Below are 22,798 nucleotides of genomic sequence, written 5' to 3'. Positions count from 1 at the left end.
AGCCTCAAGCAGAGAGATCAAAGACTGCATGTTCATGGTGATAAAAATATTCCATCTTCCATAGAGGTGGGTCCCTTCAGATCAGAGTTGAGGCACAGAGATGGTGTAATGAGAGAAGACTCAGGTCTGGTCTATACTACCCGCCTGAATCGGTGGGTAGAAATCGACCTCTCGGGGATCGATTTATCGCGTCCCGTCGGGACGCGACAATCGATCCCCCAATCGGCGCTCTAACTCCACCAGCAGAGGTGGTAGTAAGCGCCGCCGACAAAAAGCGGCAGAAGTCGATTTTGCCGCCGTCCTCACAACGGGGTAAGTCGGCTGCAATACGTCGAATTCAGCTACGCTATTCACGTAGCTGAATTTGCGTATCTTAAATCGACTCCCCGCTGTAGTGTAGATGTACCCTGAATTGCATTTCTTCCGTCTATTTGATATGTATTTTGTGGAGAGAGACTTTTGTCTTTAGCAGTTCCAATATGGCATCTTTCATGAGCAGTAATTTCACACTGTTTATTCAAAATGCTAGGAAAATATTATTGCTATATTTATGCACAGTGCAATTTTCAGTAAAATCTGCCTGCCTTATCATTTAACAAGATATTCACAACTAGAGCTGGGTGGAAAATGGAATTTTTTTCCCCATGATAATTTTCCTAGGAGAAGTTCCCCATTGGAAAATATCCTATTGGTAAATAATGGTTTTCCCACAGGAAAGTTAGAAGAAATTTGTGTGTGGAGCAACCTGCTTTTCCCCATTTTCTTACCATTTTCCAAGTTGCAGAAGTGTGAAAAGTTGTGGTGGTGTTCTACACCATAAGTAACATTTTGAGAGTTTGAAATTCTGAGAAAATTGAAGTGAGTTTCTCTCTTCTTTTAGTGATCTCTCTGAAAGTAAAATTTTCAATTTCTCTTAACTTCTCTAGGAGAGGGGATAAAGTGGGCATTTTCCAACCATATCTACTTGAAAATTTTCAAAGAGACCAAATAAATTTCCCAGTCAACTATTTTTTGTGAAGAATAATAGAAATGTAGGACTGGAAGTAACCTTGAGATGTCAAGTCAGTGAGTTATTTTTTTTTCTTTTTCTTTATGAACAACTTGTTGAAACAATTTCAATCAGCTCTACTCACAGGTTATTGTGAAGCTTAACTTGAGCTTTTTGCTCAAGACAAAGCATAAAATAGACTATATGTAAGATTTGCCTTTTATTGTGCATATACAAGTATGATGGTTCATCCTAATCATGCAAATGTTTACAATCATGTGGGCCTTAGTAGTATATCCGAATCTATAATTTTTACAAGTGGCATACTGAAGTGAAAGATGGAAGGTTACTTGAAGTTAAAACAGATAATGCAGTGAAAAAAGAAGCAATGTTCTTATTGGAGAGATGCTATCTGTTTGCTGTTCTCATCTTATTTGATGGAAACATATTTCTATATGGCTTGTAAGATAAAGTGAATGATAGAAATCAAAAGGATTGCCAAAAGTCAAATTGCCCCATCCGAATCTCTTCAGCTAGATGTCTACATACAGTTGCAGATAATTAAAGCTTAGTTTGTCAGAATGCCATGAATGATGTTAATTTGCCTTTAGGTAATGCACATTTAGCTGACTGTGATAATAAAAATATATTTTTATATATTTTTTTAATTTGGTTTAAAAATGCTCTAAAATTCTTTCATAAAACTGAAGCTAAGAATATCAGATAAAAAAAACACTTCTTCAAGTAAAGGTACATACCATATTCTTAAAGTTTGAAATCCTTGAGGCAGCCAGTTGTAGGATATTTGGATTTCCTGAGGTCTGGATAGGAGATTTCCTATTTAATACCCGTTTTTTAGTTCTGCAGATTTTGACCCACTTGTCTGGATTGAAAAGGTGCTCAGGGTACCAAATAAAGTCTCACTACTGTTTAAATCTTCCAGATGAAGCCTTTTTCTTCTACTGTAATTGTGGTTTTTACTTCACCCCTGGATAGCTTTAGATGTGTAAGTGTATACAGGATTAGGACCTTAGTGCAGATATTCAGGGACACTACAAATGTCCTACAATACACAGCACACATTTCACTGCAATTTTTTTGGATATCTTCAATGAAGGTTTGTGTTTGGGGGCAGGTCTAAGATTTATCCATCTCTAATGTGGGCAATGGTGGCTCTCAGTTCCTAGATTAGTTCAAATTTTCTGCTACGGGGAAAAAAAATTCCATGGCAGGGCGTTAACATTTTGGACCAGTCAGAATTTTTCAATTGTTCCCCTGTTTTTTTCTTCAGTTTTTCCTGTTTAACATCCTAAAAATGAAGTTTGGGAACTCTGTGCCTTATATCAAGGAGAAACGTTCTAGTGTCTTTATCAGGTTTCCAGTACAAAGATACAGCATATGTACAGATATTGCATAAGAAGTATATTGTAGTGTGCTATTAGACACTGCTTATAACTCTATTGAGGCGTGACTCTTCTGAACGGCTGTAGGAGTTCTGAATTTATTGTCCGCAGGAAGAACTGTCAAACGAAGCACTGACAGTTAAGCTTTTAATAATGTAATATGGTAACTTTGGGCTTGTGTTTTATTTGAATTCAGTGGCCCCAGTTTTGGCTCTAAGTTCCACAGGGCTGGTCCAGCTTGTCTCCTTCAGATGCTAGAGCTCTGATTCATCATAGCACTTTAACACATGCTTAGCTGGAAAACACATGAATAGACCCATTGACTTCAAAGATGAATTGGGGCCTAATCCATCAAGTACTGCACTGTACTTCCCTGAGATGGTTGGCACCCAAGGAATTCAGAATGCAGGCTTTAGAAAGACCCGTTTTCTAATATGAAAGAAAGCTGAGTCTTCCTATAGATAAAGGTGCTGATATAAAGGGTGGGATTTTCAAAAATTCCTAGAGTTCTAATTTCCTTAACTCCAACTGATTTTTAATGACAGGTGGGTACCTTACTGTGCTTTTGAATATAACTCATTATTATTACCTGTATTACACTAGTGCCTGCAAGCCCAGTCAAAATAAGGGGCCCTTGTCATAGGCCTTGTACAAACACACAGTAGGTGACAGTGCCTGCTTCCAAGAAATTACCATCAAATTTAAGGCCTGGTATACACTTAAAAATTAAATCAACCTAGCTACATTGCTTGGGGCTGTGAAAAATTTCACTGAGTGCCATAGTTAGGTTGACATAACCCCAGTGTAGATGCAGCTAGGTCAACAGAAGAATACTTTTATCAGCTTAACTACCTCTACTTGGAGAGATGGATTACCTACATTGATGGCAAAACCCCTCCCATCAATGTAGGAAGCATCTATGTTATGGCATTACAGTGGCACAGCTGCAGCTGCTATAGTGTAGACATACACAAAGACAAGATGCAAAGTGGTAACAAGTAACTAGAGGAAGGGAGGAAGGGTAGAAAGAGAATTAGAGTAACAGTTGTGGGAGCATGGGGTAACAGACTTGTGTGCACATCTTGATGGTGTTGAGACATTTTAAACTGAATAAGAATTAAATAAACAATATCAGTAATACCTGAACACTGGAGGCATAAAGTTAGTTGAGCACATCCAAAGACGATGCTTACGTCCACACAGTTGTAATGATCCCAGTTATTTGTCCATGGACCCAGGCAGTATGAGCTATGGGTAGCAGTCTTTGTTTCTTCTCTTTGATCCTATGCATATAGAGATAACAGCAAAATCGGAACAGAAGAGAGTACTGGCCTAGAACACTGTGCCAATGCAACTAGAGAGGAGAAACCTGGCTTCTTTGGCATGTGCCATGGACTAGAAGTTGAAAGCAGCAGGTTGCTGGAAAAGAAGCATGTAAAGACAGACGATACAAATTATGAGAAGTGGCAGCGGGTGGAAGTGGGAGGGGGAGCCACTGTGCTGTAAATTAGGGTTCCTTGGGCTTGGACCTGAAAATGCTGTAATAAGGCAGTTTGTTCAGGACCACTCGCATTGGTGACCTTGGAGAAGAGGGCAGTTTAACAGTCACTATCGGGCAACCTTACATGTAAACATATAGGGCTCTATCTTTTATCTGACTGCACACTATTAACAAGCATTTGTAAGCCGTGGCTCATTAGGGCTGTGAACAATACTAATTAGCTGTACTGCTCATCATACATGGAATGACTGTATTTAGAATTGATTATTTATCAGGTGTGTACTTATCTTGCACTATTCCACACAGTCAGTGATGTTTCTCCATGGTTAATACGAAAAAACCCACACAAACAAATGTAATTAGTTGCCTGTGTTGCAAATAAAGGAAGAGATTAAGTACACTCTTCTTAACCATTCAGTTATGCTCAATCAGCTGGCTAATCACTTCTCCAGTCAAGTGCATAGCTTGCTTCATGGCTCCTTCCTAGATATGTGTCTCTTGTCAGTTTTTGACATGGGATTTCTTTTTCATAGAGTCCATGAAGAATGGGATTCCTGGGTTACAGGCTGCTCTGCTGCCATGCAATATGTCTCTAGGGGCACTTGCAACTGCCACCATGCCTGTGACTTAATCTAGATAAAAACACAGGCATCGTTGATTTGGAAGAATTTCTCATCTACTGCCATCTGCCTGATGCATCCCTGGTGTAAAAGTTAGTTATATGTGGGTAGTGCCAGAATGTCAGATACAATTCTAGCTCCAGAGCTAGAATCCCTAATACACCTGTTCTTAGTGTTCCTCCAGCATCTGCTGCTACTTATTCTGCCTCTTTCTGCTCTTACAAGGCAGTATGTTCTACTGGATTGAGCATAGGGCCTGAATCCATGAGTTCTAGTCCCAGCCTTGTTAACCTGCTGTGTAACTTTGGTCTAGGCACTTGGGACTTAAAAATCGGAGTCCAAGTCACTTTGGAAAATGAGGCTTGGACTTCTAAGTCAGTGGGGCATTGCAAGGCTGAGTGGAAAAACACCTAAGACTTTATGGGTACCTCAAGTTGTGGGGGCCCAATTGGGGAGACATTACAGGTGCCTGATTTTTAGAAAGTACTGACCACCTGCTTTCTGAAAATCAGGCATCTCAAGTTGGGCAGCCAAAACTTGAGGTATCCAAAATCACAAGTTTCACTTTTTTTTTTTAAAAAAAAAGCCCTTTAAAAATTGTTGAAACACTTTGAAGACATACTCCGAAGCTCTAGGATATGTTCACTTGCACAGTGAGATAGCAGCTACCATCTCGTATCCAATGACATTGATTATGTCAGTGTTACTCCACACATATCCAGGGCCTTCAGCATAACCAGATTCAAAAGGAAGAGGAGGTGGTAACTGCACTGCCCTAAGTTGCACCTTCTCCAGATACTCCTTTTATCTGCAGGGAATATGGTGACTTGACAGTTACCCGAAGGATCAGGATGTGATCCATTTTGAGCTAATGCTGGATTACAAATACCTTTCATACTGAACCAGAGCATGTGCATAGATACCTTTTCATTTAGGAACTCCTCTGCCCACTACCTGGGGCATTTTCTAAGCAATAAACCAGAAATATTTCATATACTTCATGGTGTGTGTGTGGTGGGGGGAGGGGGGCATCATCCTTATTCACTAGTATAAGTGTTTCTGAGTTTGTTTTGGTGAAAGTAACTGTAAATGGGGGCGGGGGGGAAACAACAGGAATAGTTATTCATACACTGAAGTCCTGTGTGACTAGCTTAGTTCAATGTCTTAATAAAACTGGAACTTTTCAGCTTGGAAAAGAGACGGCTAAGGGGAGATATGATTGAGGTCTATAAAATCATGACTGGTGTAAAGAAAGTAGATAAGGAAGTGTTGTTTACTACTTCTCATAACACAAGAACTAGGGGTCACCAGATGAAATTAATAGGCAGCAGGTTTAAAACAAATAAAAGGAAGTATTTCTTCACACAACGCACAGTCAACCTGTGGAACTCCTTGCCAGAGGATGTTGTGAAGGCCAAGACCATAACAGGGTTCAAAAAAGAACTAGATAAATTCATGGAGGATAGGTCCATCAATGGCTACTAGCCAGGATAGGCAGGGATGGTGTCCCTAGCCTCTCTTTGCCAGAAGCTGGGAATGAGTGACAGGGGATGGATCACTTCATGATTACCTGTTCTGTTGATTTCCTCTGGGGCACCTGGCACTGGCCACTGTCGGAAGATAGGTCTGGGCTAGATGGACCTTTGGTCTGACCCAGTAGGGCCATTCTTATATTCTTCCATATCTCCTGCATAAGGATAAATGCTTGATCCTCTGAAATGTTCTGGAAGATAATGGAAACAGTATAGAGACCATAGTTAGTATTTCCTACCTCTTCCTTGTTCCACTCCACCCTTTGTACCTCCATCCCCCATATTACCCTTACCTGCTTTGTCTGAAGACCTGTTCAGTAGCTCTACGGTACGTTCACTTGCACAGTGGGACCCAGCATGCTGCCCTTTGGTTCTATGCTGGAATGGCAAACTGGATTAACTAAGGGTATGTCTACACTACGAAATTAGGTCGAATTTATAAAAGCCGGTTTTATAGAAATCGGTTGTATACAGCCGATTGTGTGTGTCCCCACATAAAATGCTCTAAGTGCATTAAGTCGGCGGACCGCATCCACAGTACCGAGGCTAGCGTCAACTTCCGGAGCGTTGCACTATGGGTAGCTATCCCACAGTTCCCGCAGTCTCCGTCGCCCATTGGAATTCTGGGTTGAGATCCCAATGCCTGAATGATGCAAAACAGTGTCGCGGGGGGTTCTGGGTACATGTCGTCAGGCCCCTCTGTCAGAGCAACGGCAGACAATAGATTCGCGCCTTTTTACCTGGGTTACCTGTGCAGACAACATACCACGGCAAGCATGGAGCCCGCTCAGCTCAGCTCAGCTCACCGTCAACATATGTCATCTGGGTGCCTGCAGACGTGGTATTGCATTGCTACACAGCAGCAGCTATTTGCCTTTTGGCAGTAGACGGTGCAGTATGACTGGTAGCCGTCATCGGCTATCTGGGTGCTGGCAGACTTGGGGCTGCATTGCTACACAGCAGCAGCCCCTTGCCTTTTGGCAGTAGATGGTGTATTACGACTGGTATCTGTCGTCGTACTGCAGTTCGATCAGATGATGGCTGAAACTCTCTATGTCCCCCAGTCATATTCTGCTGCCTTCCCAATGATAATGGTGGCTATCAGTCATAGTACACTATTTTCTGCCAAGCACCCAGAAGATGCCGAGGGCTATCAGTCATGCTGCACCGTCGGCTGCCAGCTTAAGATGTAAAATATAGATTTGTTCTGTATTCATTTGCTTCTCCCTCCCTCCGTGAAATCAACAGCCTGCTAAACCCAGGGTTTTGAGTTCAATCTTTGGGGGGGGCCATTCTGTGTGACAGTTGTTTGTGTTTCTCCCTGATGCACAGCCACCTTTGTTGATTTTAATTCCCTGTACCTGTACGCCATGTCGTCACTCGCCCCTGCCTCCCTCCCTCCCTCCGTCAGACAATAGTTTCGCGCCTTTTTTCAGCCCAGACGCCATAGCACTGGGATCATGGAGCCCGCTCAGATCACCGCGGTAATTATGAGCACTATGAACACCACGCACATTGTCCTGGAGTATATGCAGAGTCAGAACATGCCAAAGCAAAACCAGGACCAGCCGATGAGGCGATTGCAGCACGGCGACGAGAGTGATGAGGAAATTGACATGGACACAGCCCTCACACAAGGTACGGGCCCCAGCAATGTGCAAATCATGGTGTTACTGGGGCAGGTTCATGCCGTGGAATGCCGATTCTGGGCCCGGGAAACAAGCACAGACTGGTGGGACCGCATCGTGTTGCAGGTGTGGGACGATTCCCAGTGGCTATGAAACTTTCGCATACGTAAGGGCACTTTCATGGAACTTTGTGACTTGCTTTCCCCTGCCCTGAAGCGCCAGAATACCAGGATGAGAGCAGCCCTCACAGTTGAGAAGCGAGTGGCGATAGCCCTGTGGAAGCTTGCAACGCCAGACAGCTACCAGTCAGTTGGGAATCAATTTGGAGTGGGCAAATCTACTGTGGGGGCTGCTGTGATCCAAGTTGTCAGAGCAATCAAAGACCTGGTGATATCAAGGTTAGTGACTCTGGGAAACGTGCAGGTCATAGTGGATGGCTTTGCTGCAATTGGATTCCCAAACTGTGGTGGGGCGATAGACGGAACCCATATCCCTATCTTGTCACCGGAGCACCAAGCCACCGAGTACATAAACCGCAAGGGGTACTTTTCAATGCTGCTGCAAACCCTGGTGGCTCACAAGGGACATTTCACCAACATCAATGTGGGATGGCCGGGAAAGGTACATGATGCTCGCGTCTTCAGGCACTCTGGTCTGTTTCGAAAGCTGGAGGAAGGGACTTTCTTCCCGGACCAGAAAATAACCATTGGGGATGTTGAAATGCCCATCGTGATCCTTGGGGACCCAGCCTACCCCTTAATGCCATGGCTCATGAAGCCGTACACAGGCAGCCTGGACAGTAATCAGGACCTGTTCAACTACAGGCTGAGCAAGTGCCGAATGGTGGTGGAATGTATATTTGGACGTTTAAAAGTGTGCTGGTGCAGCTTACCGACTCGCTCAGACCTCAGCGAAAAGAATATCCCCATTGTTATTTCTGCTTGCTGTGCGCTCCACAATATCTGTGAGAGTAAGGGGGAGACATTTATGGCGCAGTGGGAGGTTGAGGCAAATCGCCTGGCCACTGATTACGCGCAGCCAGACACCAGGGCGGTTAGAAGAGCACAGCAGGGTGCAGTGCGCATCAGAGAAGCTTTGAAAACGAGTTTTGTGACTGGCCAGGCTACTGTGTGAAACTTCTGTTTGTTTCTACTTGATGAACCCTCCGCCCCCCCCCCCCCCCAACCCGGTTCACTCTACTTCCCTGTAAACCAACCACCCCACCCTCCCCTCCTCCCTTCGAGCACCGCTTGCAGAGGCAATAAAGTCATTGTTACTTCACATTCATGCATTCTTTATTAATTCATCACACAACTAGGGGGATAATTGCCAAGGTAGCCCGGGATGGGTGGGGGAGGAGGGAAGGAAAAGGACACACTGCAGTTTAAAACTTTAACTCTTATTGAAGGCCAGCCTTCTGATGCTTGGGCAATCATCTGGGATGGAGTGACTGGGTGGCCGGAGGCCCCCGCACCGTGTTCTTGGGCGTCTGGGTGAGGAGGCTATGGAACTTGGGGAGGAGGGCTGTTGGTTACACAGGGGCTGTAGCGGCGGTCTTTGCTCCTGCTGCCTTTCCTACAGCTCAACTATACGCTGGAGCATATCAGTTTGATGCTCCAGCAGCCGGAGCATCAACTCTTGCCTTCTGTCTGCAAGCTGACGCCACCTATCATCTTCAGCCCGCCACTTGCTGTGTTCATCCCACGATTCAGCCCGCCATCTCTCCTCTCGTTCATATTGTGCTTTTCTGTAGTCTGACATTGACTGTCTCCACGCATTCTGCTGTGCTCTGTCAGCGTGGGAGGACATCTGGAGCTCCAAGAACATATCATCCCGAGTCCGCCGTTTTCTCCTTCTAATCTTCGCTAGCCTCTGTGAAGGAGAAACATTTGCAGCTGGTGGAGGAGAAGGGAGAGGTGGTTAAAAAAAGACACATTTTAGAGAACAGTGGGTACATTCTTTCACATTAAATTTTGCTGTTCACATTACACAGCACATGTGCTTTCGTTTCAAGGTCGCATTTTTCCTCTTATATTGAGGGCCTGCCGGTTTGGTGCGAGAGATCACTCACGCAGTGCCAGGCAACAGATTTCGGCTTGCAGGCAGCCATGGTAAGCCACAGTCTTTTGGCTTTTTTAACCTTCTTAACATGTGGGAATGGTTTCAAACAATAGCGCCCTCATTTCCCATAGCAAGCACCCCTTGGGTTGGCCATTTAAAATGGGTTTGCAATGTAAAAGGAGAGGCTGCGGTTTCCGGGTTAACATGCAGCACAAACCCAACTACCCCCCCCACACACCCAATTCTCTGGGATGATCACTTCACCCCTCCCCCCTACCGTGTGGCTAACAGCAGGGAACATTTCTGTTCAGCCGAGCAGGAACGGGCACCTCTGCATGGCGCCCTTAATAAAATCACCCCATTTCAACCAGGTGACTGTGAATGATATCACTCTCCTGAGGATAACAAAGAGAGATAAGGAATGGATGTTGTCTGCATGCCAGCAAACACCGGGACCATACGCTGCCATGCTTTGTTATGCAATGATTCCAGACTATGTGCTACTGGCCTGGCGTGGTAAAGTGTCCTACCATGGCGGATGGGATAAGGCAGCTCTCCCCAGAAACCTTTTGTAAAGGCTTTGGGAGTACATGAAGGAGAGCTTTCTGGAGATGTCCCTGGAGGATTTCCGCTCCATCCCCATACACGTTAACAGACTTTTCCAGTAGCTGTACTGGCCGCGATTGCCAGGGCAAATTAATCATTAAACACGCTTGTTTTTAAACCATGTGTAATATTTACAAAGGTACACTCACCAGAGGTCCCCTGTGTGCCTCAAGGTCTGGGAGCACGCCTTGGGTGAGTTCATGGATTACTGGTTCCAGGTCCAGGGTGATAAACATATCCTGGCTGTTGGGGAAACCGGTTTCTCCGCTTCCTTGCTGCTGTGAGCTATCTACATTATCTTCATCCTCATCTTCCTCGTACCCCGAACCCGCTTCCCTGTTGCATGTTTCTCCATTGACGGAGTCATAGCACACGGTTGGGGTAGTGGTGGCTGCACCCCTTAGGATCGCATGGAGCTCCGCGTGCAGAAGCAGAAGCGGCATGTTTGCAGCTCTGCCCCAGACCTTCCGTTTGCCTCTCTGGCTTTGTGGTAGGCTTGCCTTAGCTCCTTAATTTTCACGCGGCACTCCTGTGCGTCCCTGTTATGACCTCTGTCCTTCATGGCCTTTGAGACCTTTTCTAATATTTTGCCATTTCGTTTACTGCTACGGAGTTCAGCTAGCACTGATTCGTCTCCCCATATGGCGAGCAGATCCCGTACCTCCCGTTCTGTCCATGCTGGAGCTCTTTTGCGATCCTGGGACTCCATCATGGTTACCTGTGCTGATGAACTCTGCGTGGTCACCTGTGCTCTCCTCGCTGGGCAAACAGGAAATGAAATTCAAAAGTTCGCGGGGCTTTTCCTGTCTACCTGGTCAGTGCATCTGAGTTGAGAGTGCTGTCCAGAGCGGTCACAATGAAGCACTGTGGGATAGCTCCCGGAGGCCAATAACGTCAAATTCTGTCCACACTACCCCAATTCCGACCCACAAAGGCCGATTTTAGCGCTAATCCCCTCATCGGAGGTGGAGTAAAGAAACCGGTTTAAAGGGCCCTTTAAGTCGAAAAAAAGGGCTTCGTCGTGTGAACGTGTCCAGGCTTAATTCGAATTAACGCTGCTAAATTCGACCTAAACTCGTAGTGTAGACCAGGCCTAAGTGTAAAGAAACTGGTACTCATCCTGCAATGTTATATATATACATATAGCTGAAACCGGGAGGCACTTGAAATTATTGCATATTTAAACGTCTTGTACCTATGCCTAATGCAAGGGGTCTAGCCTAGACATCAGAGGGAAGTAGACTATCCCAGTAGCTGGGAATATGCTCACATATGGATATAATGAATTTGGTGGCAATATTCCAGAACACAGATAGTGAAATCACTAGCCTCTTCAAGTTTTCTCCCTGGCAGTGAAAGGAAGGGTGTCTGTTGCCTGCTATATCAACTTTCAAAAATAAAATGCATTCTTGATCATACAATAGTATTGCAGTTTTTGGCCCTGAGAACCAAATTACTGCTTGCAAATAGCCATATAAATGAATTCTTCACCCTCTTGTGCTTCTTTAGTAGAGGTGTCTAGCGAAACAGCCAAAACCAATTTAGAAAGAAATGGTTGGTTCAGTACGAAGTTTGCTCCAGAAACTTCAGCTCACAGCCTCTGAATATGTGATGAGAACAAGGCTCATAAATATTGTATGATCATGTTTAATGCATTTTAATCTTGCAAAATTTAAACAATATTGTATACATTCTGACTTGAAACTTAGGTTTACATTTGATTTTAAGATTGGAACAAGGAAATAGGAACATTTCTAATGTATTTCAGCAATACTGGCAGAGATGGGAATGTGGTACACTACTATTAAGATTAAAGATAAATGAAATTGAATGGAGACAGGCAGGGGAAAGCATGTTGCTTTTGTGGATTCTGGGCAGATCATAAATGTGTAAAGTATACCTAGGGGACAAAAATACCTTCTTTATTAGAATGCTGTTCATAGAATCATAGGAATGCAGGGCTGGAGGGGACATCAAGAGGTCATCCCAGTGCTGTGAAGCCCTTTGTAATCATTCTGTCAGGAAATTGTGTGCCTAAAAGTATTGCTACTCTGGAATGGAATATTGGACCATCACTGAGTGGACACCATTTTGGAAAAGAGTTCTTTAAGGTTAAGTAAGCAAATGCATTTCAGCATAAAAAAATTGAATTGATGCACACCATATGTCTTCTCTTAAGAATCTACTTTACTCATGATGTATGTTTGTTTTATGTTCTATAGGACAGTTTTCCAGCTCGGTTTGGAGGAATTCATTTTGTCAATCAACCATGGTATATCCATGCCCTCTACACAGTTATACGGCCCTTTTTAAAGGAGAAGACGCGGAAAAGGGTATTCTGCTTGTTTTTTATATTGTTAAACAATTATAGTCTGCAGATGTATCACAGTGTATTGTAAATAGACATGCTCAAAATCTCCAATTGGTATTTGTGTAATGTATTTCAATATAACTTTTAAAGATTTCTGTTATGAAGGGCGTCTCTCCTGCGTCAAAAATAAACATGGCTTTCTCCTGTAATACTCCAATTCAGCAAAGCTTTTAAAACATGTTTTATTTTAAGTATGTGAGTCTCACTAGATTGAGTGATAGGCAGGCACATGTTTTAAATAGTGCTCTTTCATAAGAAATAAGTACATAATGATTTAAAAAACCTACTTCCGTTTTTTTCCCCCTTAACGATGTAGTGCCATATTCTTCCCTGGTGCAACTGCATTGACATCATTGGAGTTACTCCAAAGATACGATTGCCCTCAAATGTTCAGTATAAATGCCTATGGAAAAGGATTTGTGTATGTGCATACCCACAGAAACTTCTGAGATGTAGTTTTAATTTGCATCATGTACATCATTTGTAATTAAATCAGAATTAGATTGTCTGGTTTCACCCACATAGCTGTCCTGGTCTGTGAGGAGTTTGCTTCTGATGTTGAGCTGTGGGGGTGGGGGATAGTGTTTGAAGGCCAGAAGAGGGTTGGGGGACAAATAGGGGTGTGCAATCAGTGGGGTTCTTTTTTCCTGTGTGGAAGTAGGCTCTCTTGGGGTATCATTAAACAATTATGACCATATCCTGAAAAATCTTTCCCAACCCTCCTCTTCTGGATTTCAAAAAACAAAACAGCCAGCTGGGCTTATCAGAAGCAAGCTCCTACAGATCACAGAATGCCAACTCAAAGTGGAATCAGACCCTGCCATAACCTACAGACATATTTTCACTGCTATGATGACCAATGCCCTCCACAAGACATCTTTCAATATCCATGGCTATCACATGTGGGGTACCTCATCCAGTGCATCAAATGCCCCAACAACAATTGTCAGTGAAATTAGACAATCACTATGCTCTGAAATGAACTCATATAGGATGTTTTTGTCTTATCATTTTTCTACCACATGTGGACAAACACCTTTCACCAAGCGATAACTCCACATCTGACCTATCAGTCCTTGTCTTCCAACGGAACCTGCACAACACCTTCAAAATATGAACCTGGGACCTGAAATTCTTAGAAAGTCAGAGCTGTAGAACTGGAAAGGACCTTGATAGGTCATCGAGTCCAATTCCCTGCACTTAAGCAAGATTAAGTAGTATTCTAGATCATCCCTGACAGGAGTTTGTCTAACCTGTTGTTAAAAGTCTGCAGTGACGGAGATTCTACAAACTGCCTAGGTAACTTGTTCCAGCGCTTAACTGCGCTTATGGTTAGGAAGTTTTACCTAATGTCTAACCTAAATCTTTTGCTGCAACTTGAGTCCATTACTTCTTGTTGTATCCTTGGTGGTTAAGTAGAAAAATTTATCACTCTCCTCTTTATAACAACCTTTTACTCACTTGAAGATGGTTATCATACTTCTCTCCCCCCCCAGTCTTCTCTTTTCCAGACTAAACAACCCCCTTTTTTTTTTCATTCTTTCTTTGTAAGTCATGTTTTCTAGACCTTTTAATCATTGTTGTTGCTTTCCTCTGGACTTTCTCCAATTTGTCCACATTTGTTCTGAAGCGTGCACCAGAACTGGACACAATACTCCACCTGATTCCTTATCAGTACTGAATAGACTGGAAGAATTACTTGTCTTGCTTACAACATCCCTGCTAATACATCCCAGAATGTTGGTCGCTTTTTTCCCCAACAGTATAACGTTTTTGACTTATCTTTATTTTGTTACCCACTATAACCCCACTGATCCTTTTCTGCAGTACTCCTTCCTAGGCAGTCATTTCCCATCTTGTAGTTGTGTAACTAATTATTCCTTCCTGAGTGTAGTACTTTGCACTTGTCCTTCTTGAATTTCATCCTGTTTAATGCAGATCCTTTCTCCTGTTTGTCAAGATCACTTTGAATTCTAATCCTATCCTCCAAAGCCCTTGCAACCTTCCCAGCTTGGTATCATCCACAAACTCTCTCTGCCATTATCCAAGTCACTTATGAAGATATTAAATAGAACCGGATCCAGGACCTCCAGGGATCTCTCTATGGGACCCCACTCAACATGCCTTTCCAGTTTGACTGTTAACCATTGATAACAGCTCTCTGAGTACACTTTTCCAACCAGTTTTGCACCCACCTTATAGTAGGTTCATCTAGGCTATATTTCCCTAGTTTGTTTGAGAAGTTTATATGAGACAATATCAGAAGCCTTATTAAAGTTGAGATATCATATCTACTGCTCCCCCCACCCCCATCAACAAGCCTTATTACTCTGTCAGAGAAGAAAACTAGGTTGGTTTGACGACTTGTTTTTGACAAATCCGTATTGACTGTTACTTATCACCTTATTATCTTTTAGGTGCTTACAAATTGATTGTTTTGATTATTTGGTCCATTATCTTCCCTGGCGCTGAAGTTAAATTGACTGGTCTATAATTCTCTGTGTTGTTCTTTTATTCCCTTTTTCCAGTCCTCTGGGGATCACTCCCATCGTCCACAAGTTCTCAAAGATAATCGCTAATAGCTCTGAGATCTCTTCAGCCAGTGTCTTAACTATTCTATGATGTATTTACTCAGACTCTGCTGACTTCAAGACGCCTAACTTGTCTAAGTAATTCTTAACATGCATTTAGCCTCAGATCCTACCCCATTTATACAGATGTTCACTGTTAGTCATTAGATAACTGTTAATCTTGTTGGTGAAAACTGAAATAAAAAAGACATTCAACCCTTCAGCTATTGGTGTATTATCTGTTATTGTCTTTCCCTCCTCATTAAGTAATGGGCCTGCCCTGTCCTTGGTCTTCCTCTTACTTCTAAGGTATCTGTAAAATGTTTTCTTGTTACTCTTTTTGTCTCTAGGTAGTTTAATCTCATTTTGTGCCTTGAGCTTTCTAATTTTCTCCCTACATGTTTGTTGGCTTTTTTTTAATATTCACCCTTCATAATTTGATCTAGTTTCTAGTTTTTGTATGACTTTTTGAGTTGCATGTCATCCAAGATCTCCTGGTTAAGGCAGTGTGGTCTCTTACCGTATTTCCTATCTTTCCTGTGCATTAGGGTAGTTTGTTCTTGTGTCTTTAATAATGTTTCTTTATAAAACAGAAAACTCTCTTGAATAATTGTTTCCCTTAGACTTGCTTCCCATGGGACCTTACCTACTAATTCTCCGGGTTTGCTAAAGACTGCCTTCTTGAAGTTCATTCCCTTTTACTCTTCTGTTTTCCCTCCTACAATTCCTTAGGAACATGAACACCTCATTTCATGATCATTTTCACCCAAGCTGCCTTCCACCCTCAAATTCTCAACCAGTTTCTCAACCTCCCTATTTGTCAGAAGCAAATGTAGAACAGCCCTCTCCCTTAGTTGCTTTTTCCACCTTCTGCAATAAAAGTTGTTTCCAGTGTGTTCTGAGAACTTGTGAATAATTTTGTGCCCGCAGTATTATTTTCCCAACAAATGTCTGGGTAGTTGAAGTCCCCGATCACTACCAAGTCCTGTGCTTTTGGATGTGTGGTTTTTTTTGTTTGTTTGTTTTTTAAAAACCTTCATCTACATCTTCCTGACCCCTGGAGGCAAATCTCTAGTCTAGACTAGAGAAGCACAACAATGGCAATGGTTCTCAGCCCACGGTCCATGGTCTCCAGCAGGTTTCAGGGGTTGGCCAAAATAAACTGGGCTTCAGCCCTGGGTGGGGGCACTTGGGTTCGGGCTTCAGCCCCAGGTGCCAGCGCTTGGGAAAGGAGCACCGCCTCCACCTCCTGACTCACCTCAGCAAGCCACCCAACCCATTGGGGGTGCACAACCAAAAATTGCAGAGTCAGTGCAAAAGAGAGCTCTTCCCCTGTCATCGGAAGCCATTTGCCTCACAGCCATTGACTCCACAAGGAGGCAGCAGCTCTCCAAGGAGACACACCACTGCTCTGTCCTGCTACATCAGCACTTGTAATTGTGACCCCCATGCATTGCCTCTGGTTGGGGGCCTGCAGGTTTGCCTATTTAGGTTTAGGGGGGTACCTGGGTAAAGAAGGGTTGAGAACCACTATCCTAAACCACTTTTGTTTCTGATAGAACTCAGAGAATGTTTAAAGGCTAGTTGGTAAAACTCAATATTCATTTCTTATGGAATTACAAAACTTAAAGAAAAAGTATGTATTGGATTGTGTCTTCTCATTTTTTGTTTGCTTGTCATCTTATGCACTTGATCTTGCAAACTCTTTAGGTGGAACTGTTCATATGCTTAAAGTGATTCACTTGTGTATTTGTAGGCTCGTAGACACAAAATGATAGCTCAAGGCAGGGATTCTGTCTGCCTCTGTTGGTACATCACCTAGCCCAATGGGGCCCCAGTATAAATATTTATTACCAATCATAATCATGATATTACTTTGTGCTGTGTTGATTTGTGTGACTTTTTTGGTTTTATCCTGATATGTACAGATATTTCTGCATGGTAATAATCTCAACAGTCTGCATCAGCTAATTCATCCTGAGATCCTACCTTCTGAGTTTGGAGGGATGCTGCCACCCTATGACATGGGCACATGGGCGAGAACTCTGCTAGACCATGAGTATGATGATGACAGTGAATACAGTGTGGACTCCTACAGCGCTCCTGCAAAAGAACTAGAAAAGGATCTCTCTCCCAAATCCATGAAGAGGTATGTTAAATCGGCTTCTGAGGCATCCTGGTACTATTGATGTGTTAACGCTTCCCTAATTCCTTATAATAGTTGTTCTTGATGCCACAGATAATTTCCCCAAACAATTTATAACCTGGGAAACCATTTTAAAGAAGTCTGCTACATTGATTTTCATAACAATAATCATAATCAGTGTAATTTCTACATTAGGTGTACATGGCACTTTATGGACAAGAAACGGAGGTCCCTCACCAAGTTGCTTATAATAGGTTAGACTACATATGGACCAAGTAATGGGGAGAAAGAGAGTGAACAGGAACTGGAAAATTTCTTGGTATGCTGGGATTTCTTTGTATATATGGTGTAATTTGTTATCTTACAGTTATTTAGCACGAGGATAGGATTGGCTAGTTATTGGTGAAAAGCTAATTGAAACAAGTAAGTTTTTTAGGAAAGAACTGAAGGAGACCAAGATGGCTTGGTACATTAGCGGAATAATGCTGTTTCAGGCTTGGGAGATAGTATGAAAAAAAGGTGCAAGACTGCAAATGGAATGATAGGAAGGCAGAATTGTCAGAGTGCAGGGCATAGGTGGGTAGGAGTAGCAAGAAATGAGAGCAGAAATATAGGCAGGGAAGAACAATGTAGAGCCTTGAAAGTGAGGATGAGGGGGCAAAATCTGCTCTCAGCAACACTGGTTCAAATTCAGACTTGAAGATCCAGTTCAAAGAGATTGAGTTTGGTGCAGAAAGAGAGAGGAAGCCAGGGGAGGAATTCTAGCAGGGGGAAGTGTTTTCAGCGTTGTGGGCAAGGAAGATAATTTTGACTGTAGAACATTGTGTGCATTGGAAATGGGAGGGATGAGAGCACTAGAAATAGAGAAAAGGGGAACATGTTAGTTTATTATTTGTATATTGGGAGAAGTGATAATCCTCACGCACTTTGCAAGTTTTATGGGAGTAGAGAAGAGTGACCCTGAACCTAAGTGATGGAGACGATGATGGAGTTATCAAAAGAGATGGGAAAAAATGGGACTATAGAGGGCTTGGGCGGGTGAAGATGAGAAATTCAGTTTTAAACATGTTTAACTTGCACATGATTTATGAGGCGTTATGAGACATGGATAGTTATGCAATTTTGGACAGAGGGTGAGAGCAGAGGTAGAGATGTAGCTCTGCAGGACTCATCGTTGTAAAGATGGTAACTGACGCCATGACAGCAAATAACTCACCTTAGGGGGTGAGCATAACAGAGGGCCAAGGGCAGACCCCTGGAGGCAAATCTCTAGTCTAGACTAGAGAAGCACAACAATGAATTGACTGACTTCCTCATTCTGTTTTTCTAATGTAGAATACTCATCTATTTTCTGTATTCTTTCCACCTGGGTAAGTGTTGTAGACACGTGAGAATAGGAGAGGGTATTCAACAACAACAACAAAACCTTTTTGTTTCTATGTGCATGTAACTTAACTGAATGTTTTGCATCTGAAATGCATGCCTTCAGATTTCTGCATAGTGCATCTGCAGTGTAAACTGGAATTCTCCTTCCCAACCGTTGAATACAGAAAGCCCTAAGTGCAACTTCTGCAGAAGAGAGAAGCAGAAGGTGTATTAAATATTAAAGTGTTAATATGACATTGAGGTTAAGATAGAAAATGACAGAAGTAAGTAAAATTCACAGTTAAGGCTGATGCTCTCTCCTTGATTGACTTGTTTTGCCTAGGTATTATTACACTGGTATGGTATGCAATAGCACACATGACTGATTTGTTTTGCCTTGGTATTACACTGCATTCAGCATGGTATGCAGCAGCACACACTGTTTTCTGACATCTGTAGTAACAAGAGAGCAAACAAAGAGTGGAGTGACAGCCATATCTGAATTTCCTGGCTTTTGTATGTATCTCAAAGCCAACTATTTTCTTGTTTAACTCTTTTTGCTATTTCAGTAACTATTGCCCTCACAAACTAAAATCCTGCCAAGAATATCATTACTCTGTCATTCAGCTTGCTCCCAAACACCTTCTTTAAATCCATAATGTATACTTCAGAAATGCCTCAGAGCTCATTCAAGTTCTCTGGGATTGGGTGAACCAAATTTGTGAAGAAGGATGATCTGTTGGTTAAGGGCTCGTACTCAGAAATCTGAGTTCTAGTCTCTACTAAACTTCCTGTGTCAAATTCTCATTTGTACTAAGGCTCCTTTGCAACTCAACTTTGTGCTTCAATTCACCATCACTATTTCACAGAGGGAATAGAAGATTTTTTAAAAATATTTAAAATACTTCCATCTAAGGAAGATACTGTAGTCAAACATTTTTATACTTTCCCATTACTTTTGAGCTATTTTGCCTACATCACTTTTCCCCTTCTTGTTCCTACCTTGTATATGAGTGCATGCACATATATGGTTGTGTGTGTGCCACCAGAATATTTCCTTCTTCCATCCCACAATGTGAGATGTGTCTCTGAAAAGTACAGGAAGTTGTGACCAAGGACAGACAATATTTCAGTGCCATGCCATTGATAGGTTTAAGGGATGAAGGTAGAAAAGGGGGCTTTATACCATTGGAAAAGGAAAATTTCCATTTTTTCATTGGGAAGAATTATTATTTATTTACATGTATTGCAGTGATAGCTAAAGACTTGAACAGGATCAGAACCCCGTTGTGATGGGAGCTATACAAAACAGACAGAATTCCTGTCCTGAAAAGCTCACATTATTATTCTTTATTTTTCTTTATTGTCTGCACTTGATGAGCAGGATGGACCAAATTCTCTCCTGGTGTAAACTCATAACTCCGTTGACTTCCTTGGAGCAGTGCCTGTTTACACTAGTATAGTATTTGGCCCAGTATGTTTATTTTTTACCATGCAAGAAGTGCAGGATTTGTAGTGTTCTTAGCTTTTCGTTAGGTGCTTGAGTTCTGTAAATGGTATAATATGGAACTTTACTGCTGACACTTCACAACCTTTACTGGCTTTTGAAATGAAGTATTTTGGTTTTGGAATGAACATGTAAGGCCGGAAGCCAGACCTCTTCTGGAAGTGACGCTGTCCAGTCTCAAAAGCCGAGCAGGGTGAAGCCTTGTCAGTACATTGATGGAAGGTTTCCATGGAAAACCCAGGGAGCTGCAGAAAGAAGTGTTAGAAAGTGTCATCTACCAAGCTGCCCACTTAATCAAGGCTGCAGCAGGGTATTATAACACCAGCTTTGCACTTTTATATTGCCTTTCATCTAAGGATCTCAAAGAGCTTTACAATTATCAGTGACTTTAGCCTTACAATCCTTCCCTGGTTAGCCCTGTAAAGCTGATAATGGAAGTTGAGGGATGTGTTATCTGCTCTGGGAGTCCTACTGGCCATGTCAGGATTCAATGGGACTGGCTTAGTAGAATACACTGCTGGGTGCACTTTCCCCTTCTGAAGAGTAGTAGAAACGTGTGCCTCTAACTAAAATGTGCTACCACCTGCAGTGTTCCATTAGCCAACGGGGCTGCAGGAAGCGCCCCTTTACCAGCAGACTGACAACCTTTGGTGGAGTAGGTCAGTACATGAGCTGTCAGAGTAGACAGCTTGCACTATGTTGTGTGCTAGGGAGAGATCCCGCCTTGCTGCTCTGTTCTCTACTCCTACATCAGCAAACCAGCACTGGTCCTTCCCTGCATTTGTTTCATGTGGGTATTTCTGATTACTTGCTGTGATAAGATAGTTATGCTGCCTGTACCATTATTACTGCGCCCTTTAAAAAAAACGAGATTTACTTTTGTTTGTCTTGATCAAGAAAAGTCAAAACATGTTTTCCTTTTGCAGATCTCAGTCAGTCGTGGATCCCGGAGTGCAAAAACGCCTGGATAAAAACGAGGAGGAAAACATGCAGCCTCTGCTTTCACTGGACTAACATTTTCTGAGCATCAAATGTGAATCGGGGTGGAAAGTGCTGCTTTTCAGCAGCAAGCAAACCGTTGGAAAGGCATGTACCAGCTGAAATTCTATTTATTCATGTTAATGTAGCATAATGTAATCAGGCAGCAGGTTATGCTAGTCTGCCTGAAACATGGGTGCCCTGGGTTGAAAAAAAAATCAATTTATTCTGTAAGTGCCAACTTGTTTGTAAATATAATGTAATCTTCCACTTTGAATTTGTAAGTTATGGTAGACAAGTAATCTGGAAAAGTGATTATTAAAATTTGTCTGTGAAAAGCACTGTAAAAAGGGAACACGCGCACACACACATTTGTTAATTAAGTTTTGTCCTTTCTATAGGAAGCCGTCTTGCAGCTATCATATTGACTGCTTTTTTCCCCCTGTCATGCTCATGCAGCATTCAAAGATAGAGAGAATATAAGAACTTGGAGATCAGGAAAACCACACTGGTTACAACACTATCTACAGGAATTAATTTCACCAATAACCTTGTGGTTTTGGGTGGTGACTTGGGATAAGTCATGCATTATAGGGGAAAAGAGGTAACAGATGAGCAGGGAACAAATGCCTCTCCTGCCTCATTGTTTGGCTGTGTGGATTTGTGAGCTTTTGTTCTGTTTAGTTTCAAGAGAAGTTTGGGGGTTTGGAAGCTGCTTGGCTCGTTCGCCTAATTTGGGCCTTTCAGTGTGTGCCATATTAATCACTTCTGTTGCATATTGTGTTCACTTCAAGAATTTTTCCAAAACATTCTCCTCTTTGGAGTGAAAAAATATTCATCCCAATGCCGTGTAATAACTAGTATTTTGAACTGCAGCTGTAGGCTCAGGGTTAATTATGAAATCCTGTGCACTCGGTGACTGAATACATATATATTTTTACCAATCTCTAACAAACATATAAAGTGGCATTGTTAGACAAGTATATTTAATCAAGGGTTTATAAAAATAAATCATACCTATTCAATGTACTTAGAGATATTATAGATTGTATATTGAGACAATGTGACATTAACATAGTAGAACTTTATGTACAGCATCCCACTTCAAGCACGGACTAATATGAATGAGGTATAGTCAAGCTACTCAGCATAGACATTAAAGACATTTTTGTTTCGGTTGTGGTGTAATTGTATATATTAAACATGTGCCATATTACAGAAATACTCTTACCTCATAAGAGCAACCGTTTTCACTATGGACTGATCCGAGTCACCTGAAATTTGCGGGCTGTACGTTCATGTCTATTGTGCTGATATTTATATACATCAAGATAAGAATGTGCCCCTGAAAATGAAATTGACCAGACATCTTCATCAGGATTAAAACTGCACTCAGACGAGGATGGGAAGACATAGGAAAGCCAAGACAATACTGCTGAGTAGTAGATGTACTGTAGGAACATATCAGAATCAGTTAAGGTATTCTTACTTGATCCCTAACAGCTGGGAAAACCTCGGGATC

General features: G+C 42.4%; 1 protein-coding gene across 1 annotated transcript in view; it reads left to right on the top strand.

Moving 5' to 3' along the window:
• Positions 1 to 22,454, top strand: part of CLVS2 (clavesin 2) — a 58,870-nt gene extending 36,416 nt beyond the window's left edge. Inside the window, exons 3-5 of the mRNA XM_054023021.1 lie at positions 12,562 to 12,672; positions 17,209 to 17,429; positions 21,225 to 22,454. Coding sequence (XP_053878996.1) covers positions 12,562 to 12,672; positions 17,209 to 17,429; positions 21,225 to 21,312 — 420 coding nt within the window. The 3' untranslated portion in view covers positions 21,313 to 22,454. The remainder of the gene's footprint in view (positions 1 to 12,561; positions 12,673 to 17,208; positions 17,430 to 21,224) is intronic.
• The last annotated feature ends 344 nt before the right edge of the window (positions 22,455 to 22,798 follow it).

This window comes from Malaclemys terrapin, chromosome 3, assembly GCF_027887155.1.
Source record: "Malaclemys terrapin pileata isolate rMalTer1 chromosome 3, rMalTer1.hap1, whole genome shotgun sequence".
Lineage (NCBI taxonomy): Eukaryota > Metazoa > Chordata > Testudines > Emydidae > Malaclemys > Malaclemys terrapin.
The sequence above is the reverse complement of the archived record's forward strand: the minus strand, read 5'-3'. Positions and strand labels throughout refer to the sequence as shown.